We start from the raw sequence: 8,697 nt of genomic DNA, 5'->3' as shown, positions 1-8,697 counted from the left end.
ACTCTGTACTTTTCAGCGTGCAAGTTGCGACACTACATGTTATCCTTTACTACCTGCATCATCGCTCAAACTGATTTGGTCAAATACATGTTGTCACGGCCTATTTTGAGAGGCCGCATTGGCAAGTGGGTAATAGCTCTCTTAGAGTTTTCGCTCCAATATGTACCTCAGAAAGCTGTCAAGGGGCAGGCCATCGCGGATTTTCTCGCACATCATCCTACGTTAGAGATACCCACTCTAAAGGAATTAGAGATAGCATCCACCACTATGACCCGACCAGATTTGGCGCGCATCCCAGAATACGTAGTTTGGTACCAAGCCACAGTCTACTTGCAGCCCTGGGTACTGTTCTTCGATGGCTCAAGAACAGACACACTGGCCGGAGCAGGGATTGTTTTGGAAAACCCAACCGGTGACCGTTTCTCTTATTCCTTCCAACTAGAGTTCAAATGCACAAATAATTAGGTTGAATATGAAGCTTTTATTATTGGACTCGAAGTCTTATTGGAAATGGGCATAAGGGACGTTCAGATTCGCGGCCATTCTCAGCTCGTTATAAACCAGCTCCAGGAAAAGTATCGATGTGTAAGTTGGTTGCTTGTACCATATCTGAATCGCGCCATTGAACTTCTAGACCAATTTGATGATGTCGATTTGGAGTATATTCCCCGCGAGTGCAATTTTGTAGCTAATGAGCTCGCTCAGCTGGCCACAGGCATTTCGTTGAAGTATGGAGTGCGCGAGCGTATTCTGAAGGTTGAGCGTCGCACATTACCTTCATGGCTCGCACGGCCTAATCCACCAGATGATCCTGTGGTCGCGGAGCTAGAACCTATCGATGTGGATTGGCGAATCCCGCTGGTTGAGTACCTCAAGCAACCAGACCCAACAGCTGACAGGAAGATTCGCTTTCTCGCTCTAAATTACTTCCTTAGAGGTGATGAGTTGCAGCGACGTGGGGAAGATGGCATAGACTTTCGGTGTGTCTATGGCCGCGAAGCCAAACAATTAATGCGTGAGGTACACACGGGGATATGTGGGGCCCATCAAGCGGGGCCTAAGATGCGATGGCTTCTAAGACGGCATGGTTATTATTGGCCCAGCATTTTAAAGGATTGTATCGCATTTGCCAAAGTCTGTGAAGATTGTCAAGCGCACGGTCCAGTCCAGCATGTTCTTACCATTCCTATGCAACCTATTATCAAGCCTTGGCCTGCGCGAGGTTGGGCATTGGACTTGATTGGGATGATCCATCCCCATTCTTCTCTTCAACACAAGTTTATCATTGTCGCCACTTACTACTTCACCAAATGGGTCGAGGCTGAGCCTTTGAAAGAGGCTTCCGGTGCCACCATTCGCCGGTTTATTTTTTGTAACATTCTTTGCAGGTTTGGTATCCCCGAGGTGCTTGTTTCGGACCGGGGGGCAGCGTTCATGGGATGCCCCGTCGAGGAGCTTGTCAATGATTTTGGTATCCAGTTCATCCACAGCACTCCGTATTATGCCCAGTCCAATGGTCAAGCGGAGGCGAGCAACAAGACAATTATTACCTTACTAAAGAAGATGCCAGTAGAGAACCCTCGACAATGGCCCGACACTTTGTTTGAGACACTTTGGGCCTATCGCACTTCTAAACGGAATCCCACCGCGATGACGCCGTACGCACTCATGTTTGGTCATGACGCTGTCTTACCATTAGAAATTAACGTTCATTCTCTACGCGTGCAAGAGCAGCATCATTTGATCGGTGAAGATTACGTTCAGGCAATGTGGTAGGAACACGAAGATTTAAGCGAGCAGCGCTTGGCGGCTTTGGACAATTTGGTAATGGAAAAACAGCGTATCGCCCGCGCCTATGATAAGAGGACGCGTGGTCGTAGTTACAAAGAAGGCGACCTCGTCTGGAAGGTTGTTTTACCCCTTGGCGAAAAGTTAACCGGTCGCGGTAAATGGACGCCGCGATGGGAAGGACCTTTTGTTATCCACCGGATCTTGGAGCGCGGGGCTTTTCACCTCAGAGACGTCAAGGGCGACATCCATCGCAACCCCATTAACGGGCGTTTCTTGAAGAAATATTATCCTAGTGTTTGGGAGTTTGAAGATCCCCCTGATCAATCTCCTGCCCAGGCTGGGGGGCAAACATAATCTTCATTGGCTCACATCAGTTCTCTATACTCTTTCAGCCTTTTCGTTGTGGCCTGTGATTCATGTCTTTGCTTCCCCGATGAACATTGGGGGGCAACTCAATATCTATTCAAGCCTTATTTGAGGCCAGAGATGTATGTAATAGCCTATACATGAGGCTTTATTATTGTGTCCAAATTTTTTCAAATTTTTCACATTTTCACATTTTAAGTCTACTTGTTTATCCTTGACAAAGTGTGTTAAGACTAAGTATAAGAGCCTATACAAGAGGCTTTATTTTTAGGCTAACAATCTTTTGCAGATTTTGGCTCAAAGCGGAAATTTCATTCATAAAGTGGCTTTACGGCCAGAAGCATACAACAAAACAGATCAATACAAGTACACTTGCAACTATAAGGCCAAATGTGGCTTTGAAACAACATAAAGTTTAAAAGTGACTGGATTTGGTTGCAGGAGGAAGGATTTGGGCGCTACCGCTGGCATTCTTCCTCTCTTCACTCAGATCCTCCTCTGATCTAAGTCGCCACTGCTGTCATCGGTACCGGAGGAAGAGGGAAGGAAATAATCCATCATATCCCCTCCTTGGGCCTTTCCTCCGGGCTGGAGTTGGTATCCAGAGCGAGCGCGACTCACAACCACATCTACATATTGGGGAAAAACAGAAGCCTCGTAACTGGGCCCCGGAGGAAGACCGCGGAAGAAGAACAGTAGACCTCAAAGTGGCCTTCCGCCCTTCTTCCCCATGCTCCACGCGGACAATCGGAGGAGACGGACTCCTCGGACTCTGGCTCCGCCGCGTTAGGAGCGCGGTATGTTTTTCGGTTGAACTCAGACTGGCAAGTTCATCCAGATTTTCAAAAACCAAAGACATGCCGTTGGACCTGAGATTAGGCCATAAGGCCTACCCAGGTCTTGTGATTAAGCCATGAAGCCTATGAATTTGTGGCTAAGGGTGAAATCATGGAAGGAAGATTTTAGAAACTGAAGAAATAGCAGCAGGGCCTGCGAGGTTATCTTTGGAGAAGACATGATTGTTTGGTTGCCTATGCTCTCTGAGTACAGGTATTTATAGTGCCAGTTGCAGTAATCCCATGCCGCGCGATAGGCCGTTGAAGTACTTTCAACGCCATCAATGAGAGAATTAATGGAGTTAAATGCTAGAATCTCGAAAATGGAAGATATTGAAAACGCGTGGGAAGCGGGGCAGTCTTCAAGGAGATAACTGCCCAAATTGGGGTTATCTTTTCAACGGTTCCGATATCATTAACTACCGGAATTTAAATGATATTTGGGCCAAGCAAAGTGGGCTAAATACTAAATATTAATTTTAATGTCGTTCATACAAAGCAAAATGGGCCTGAAGTAAGAGGCCTAAAGTTTTCGACCCGCATGGGTTAAGCGAAGTAAGTGTTCATCCAGACGAAAACTAGCGTCGGCAGCAACTCGTTCCGCTTGTCGGACTGCTTCACGTGCCTGAGTTAAGTTCTGAGACATTGCTTCGAAGGCTGCTAGGGGTTGCTTTAGCTGAGGTTCCTCTTACTCAAGCTGGGCCGTCACCGCAGTCAACTGGGCCTTTGCTTCGATCAGTTGGGCCTGAAGCTCTTGAATGTGGGTCCGAAGGTGGGTCTGCGAGATCCGCAGGTCCCTGACGAGAATAGCTCTATCGCCTAAAGAGTCGCGAGATGCCTCTGTCTGTTGTGCAAGGCCTCGATAGTGAGCCTGAACTTGCCTAGCTTGCGCGGTCGCGGTTGTTCTTTCATTAATCCGCGCAGGGAGATTTTGTAATAGCTCATATATCTCGGTAAACTCAGCCTCAGTGATAGTTCGTTAGCGGCGAAGCACCATCAAATATTCTTGAGCTCTGGCAGGCGCGCCCGACAATAAAATGTCAGGATCCAGAAGTCGTTGTAGCCCATCCCTCGCTTCATCTATAACTCTCGGAGGAGCCACTTCGAGTACGCGAACCAGCCTTTCCAGCCTGTTAGGAGGCTCGGGCGGGGAAGCATTAGCATTAGCATTAGCATCAGCGTCAGCAGCGGCCGCAACAGGGGCTTCTTGAGGCTTGATGATGGGGGCCGTGTCTGGTTCCGGTTCTGCATTTATCCCAGCTCCTACTTCAAGAATGTGGGGGGCAGGCTCTTGGGCCACCATGTCTTCACCAACTGGCTCAGTGGGATCAGATACAACGATTTCCTCAGCAGGAACAGTACTCTGCAATTGAGGAAGGATTATCAGATACACAGAGATAAACAAGAACTGAGGCATTGGTTTTGGAACGGGTGTACCTCTGCGACCGGAAGCTCGTCTGGAATTGCTATCGGTGCAGGCTCCTGAACAGCCTCACCGGGGATGGGAGCAAGCGATACCTGCGCTAAAGGTTGTGCAGCGATTGGCTCCTCAGGTGGTGCATCCAGAAGGGTTGTACTTTCTTCCAGCTCGGGCGAACTATCCTCTATGATCTGCACAGGAATCGGAGCCGAATGCACATCGCTGGAGGTGCTGGCAGGAAGTGGAAGATTTTCGGAGTCCGTGGGCGCTTGCGCTTGTAAAGCAGATGTTCCTTAACTAGCAGCTGAAAAGCCTTCCCCAGCATGTCCAGAGGACCGGCGACGAACCTGCGAGTCAAAAGTTTAGTGGAGTGTGGGCGAAAGCATAGATAATTTCTAGTGTGAACTCCCTGTCTCTTACCAATCGATCAGCGAGTGGTTCATCTTCTGCCCATGGGTCGGTGCGAGGGTCCGAGCGGCTGCGCTTGCGAGCCAGAGCAGCTGCGACCTGTCAAAATCAAGAAGTTAAGACTTAACTCGCGGAAATATGATCCTAAAGATAGAGGATTCTTACGGTTTGTGGATTGTCGTCATCAGAAGAAGAATCTTCAACTTCAGGCTCTGCGCAGCTTTCTGTTTTCCAGATTGGCCGGCGGCTGGGGAAGCGCTGGTTGCGCGGCGGCCAGAGCGCGGCGCACTCCCCTGATATAGCGAAGGATGAGTAAAGGGAAAGCAGTGAAGGAAGGTGCGGAAGATAGAATTGAGATATTTACCTCTGGAGGGGGTTCGCGAATCACGATACCAGCCTGGGCCGGGCGAGGGGCTCGCGCCGTTTGTACAGCCAGAAGAGGCTGGGGTCTTGCAGCATCCTCAGAGAAGTGAGCGAGCATCTCAATATCGGCAGGATAGGGGTTCCTCAGCTCTCCGAAGAGTGTTGCGAAGAGTTCATCGTCCGGTTGAGTCCAGCAATTGACGGAGACTTCTTCCCACCAAGTCTCGTATCCTTCTTTAGTTCCGTCCACGGCATCGATGGTCTGAGCCCAATCAGGAAGATCAACTAGCGCGAGCATACTCTGTGATGGCACGGGCCCAGAGGGGGGCCCAAATCTGTGCCAGGAAGTGTTGTAGTTCCAGGCATCGTATAGAGGGAATGGTACAAATTGGACAAGACCGAATTGGTGGGCAAAATGGTTGGGGGCAAAAGGCTCGTAGCTGAGTTCCTCGGCGGCGATCCTGATGTCTGAGCAGGAGATCGCAAGGTGAAAAGCCAGGCGAGCGCGGTCGGAGTAGCGAGGATCGCCAGGAAGAAAACCATATTCAAGTAAAGATGGGAATCTTCTATCCAGAATTGTGTCGCAATATGGCATCTCATCCAGGAGGTACAGATAAGAAAAACACTCGGAATAAGGGGGAGATGAGTATTTTGCCTCGCGGCTAAACCATCGACCTAAGAGTTGATCGGCCGGTGGAAGTAGCGGGATGTCATCACGGCGGAAGAATGGAAAGTAAGTCTGGATCCAGAAGTCCAAAATCCAAAAGGGGCCGGACATGTTGGTCTCGAATGGATGCATCGTCGCCTGGTATAACATGCGGTAAAGGGCTTCTAGCACCGGTTGTCCGAGCCCGACATTGCGGCCGTTGTAGAGGGCCGTCGCTAGGGAAGTCCAAGTGCCAGTGGGCTTACAGGAAGAGGTGCAGAATATGAACTTACAGAGCCAATATTCAAGAAAAGCAATTCCGCCGGTTGCATTGTGTTCCCGGCTGTAATACGCCAACCATCGTGGGTAAGAGCCACTGTGGGCGCTACGACCGTGCTGGGCCATGGTCGAGGTGAAGTTGACAGAATCAAATTGACCATGCACATAGGGTTCGCCATCGATGGGCAGGCCAGTGATGGCGAGGATATCCAACAGAGTGATGCTCATTTGACCAAATCTGAAGTCAAATGTGTTGGTGGCGGTATTCCAGAAACAAAGAAAAGCAGCGAGCGGCGAGTGGTTGCCACCGCGAGGAAGATGGAAACACAGGTCGATAGTATGCGTGATACCTGTTGCGTTCCAGCGAGCCAGATCCCGCGCGCGCATTTCGCGATACCAGGAAGTCTCCGTTGCACTGATGGAGGATGGCCAATTCCCTATTTTGGCTCGATGGTTTTGGGCACCCTAGCCACTAAAATCTCCAGGGGTCCTTCGGAGGACTGGAATGGGCCGACGAACTGGTAGGCCGTATAGAGCGATGGCGTCGGCTGGAATAGCATCTTGCGGCTCTGGACCCAGTCCGGTTTGATGGTCGGAAAAGCGAAGGAGTAGGGGTCGATGGATAGATGTTTGAAGACGAATGCGGACACCGATGTTGATGCCCCAAGTCTGAGCAGCCTTTTCGTTTAACTCTTCCTCCTGATAGATGATGATTTTCTTTGGGGGAGCCATTTCTGGGTTCTGTAAAGGAGATGTTGGAAGAAATGGGTTTTTCTGGGTTTAAGAGACTGGAAGGGTTTCTGATGTGACAGGTCTTGCGGCTGTGGGTTTAAATAAAGGATTTTGTGAGGGAAACAATGCGACAGAAAGCGTTTCGCAAACGAAAGGACGCGACCTTCATTAATGGCATCGTTTCAAGCGACCGGCGCGTCGTTCTAGTCCCCTTCAATCAGCTACATCTTCGTGGGCCTGATTTCGGGGCCTGGGGGGCAATGTTTGAGCCCAAAAGTATTTTTGGCAAGATCCTTTGGTGGGTTTAAGCCAGTGGACCGATACCTGCGGCTCAAAAATAAAACTACTCGGGTCTGGGTTATAGCTTCACCCATTCCGTGACTCATAAGGAGACGAAACCTTCTTGAAATCGAGTAGTAGAGATTAAATAGGAAACTTCAATTAAGAATCCTTCTAAGGCAAGGAGCAGTCAAAACCCTAGGGTATAAGTACAGGGTTAAGCGGCGAAAATCAGGGACCTCTCTCGAATCAATCAATCCCAGCGATTACAAAGCCTCCCCGGAGCAAACCTTCAACCTCGTTGAAACCCGGTGACCGCCCGCCAGTCCTAGTCTCCTCGCAAACCGACTGTCAGCCTCACCAGATCAACCCGGCGACCGTGCTTCCAGTCCTAGTCTCCTCGCGAGCCGACTGCCAGTACTACTGCCACCGATACAACCAGCGAAGCAAGGGTAACGCCCTCGCAACCCAGCGAAGCTAAAGATACGCTTTAGCAAACCCCGTGCTTTCTCAAGACTTCCCAGTGATTGCTCTGCTCAACCTACAACGTTGAGTATCGATTTTGGTGACCGAAGAGATCACACCCAAAGTCCTTATCCGTAAGGCAAAAGTCCTTTTCCGAAAGGCAAGAGAAGAACCCTGTGACGAGGTTGGTGCTCTCCTCGTCCACAGTGCTTGAAGAAGAAGTCAGGTCAAGGGACTACCCCGACGACTGCACCTCGTGATGCTGGCACGCCTGCGCAATCACAAGCTCAAAAGAGACTGTTTGCACACCAGCTGGTTTTGGAGCCAAACAGTATGCATACACCATGTTCTTAAATGTTATAAATGACTGGCTATACGTAGGGTAGCTTTGATCAGACGGCGTTTAAAGGATATGCTTAATATATAATACATCCAAGGCAGGTAATTTCTCTAGCTTCTACATATATCTATTCATCATAGTTTGGTCTTTTAATTTCCAACCTGACTACTGTTTTGTGACTTCTTTTTATACACAGGGCCAGCATCTTGTAAGCCAAGTAGAACATGCATGCTTCTCTTCTTGAAGAGTACGGAGTTTTGATGGACAAGTATATGTTCAGGAATAAAGATATACGTACTAGTCTCTCTGTTAATGTTCTTCACTTCTGTTTTGTTGTTGTGTTGTTTTGTTGTTTTCTTCATCTTTATCTTGTCGTTTCCTTGTGGGGTTTGTCATATATATGTGTGGTATCGTCCAGGATTCCAAAAAAAATATTTTTAATCACTCATTCACTCATCCCTCGTATCATATTGAAACCTAAAATTTTCTTTTAGCATGTGATTAATTTGTACTGTTACTATAACAACTATATTGGAGGACTTCTCCAAGCAACTACAGTTTGGCTAGAATATTTAATAATGTAGCTAGTTTGTACTCTAGACATATCTGAGGTGCAGTTTAAGTAATGATATATAATTGATAACTACAGAAGCAATAGAGAAGAAGTGGCTATACCCAAATCACAGGTTTCTGAACAACATGTTTTCCTCCCACTGTCTTCTACTACAACTTATTCATCCATGTTTTTTCTTTTTCGAATTTATATGACATA

At 48.5% G+C, this 8,697-nt stretch overlaps 1 protein-coding gene across 1 annotated transcript; it reads left to right on the top strand.

Annotated features, from left to right (window-relative positions):
- The first annotated feature begins 510 nt into the window (after positions 1–510).
- LOC112168335 lies at positions 511–1,776 on the top strand. The gene is made up of 2 exons (XM_024305465.1): positions 511–980; positions 1,389–1,776. Exons 1-2 carry the CDS (start codon positions 511–513, stop codon positions 1,774–1,776), a joined length of 858 nt encoding a protein of 285 aa, XP_024161233.1.
- Positions 1,777–8,697: the final 6,921 nt, after the last annotated feature.

Source organism: Rosa chinensis, chromosome 1, assembly GCF_002994745.2.
Source record: "Rosa chinensis cultivar Old Blush chromosome 1, RchiOBHm-V2, whole genome shotgun sequence".
Lineage (NCBI taxonomy): Eukaryota > Viridiplantae > Streptophyta > Magnoliopsida > Rosales > Rosaceae > Rosa > Rosa chinensis.
Note: the sequence above shows the minus strand (reverse complement) of the source record. Positions and strands in the feature narration are given on the sequence as shown.

Bases quoted from the DNA above. Each gene is read 5' to 3' on its own strand.
- LOC112168335 (XM_024305465.1), top strand. From the start codon at position 511: ATGGGCATAAGGGACGTTCAGATTCGCGGCCATTCTCAGCTCGTTATA. The intron at 981-1,388 runs GTGTGTCTATGG...CATTCTTTGCAG, and splicing joins GAAGATGGCATAGACTTTCG to GTTTGGTATCCCCGAGGTGC.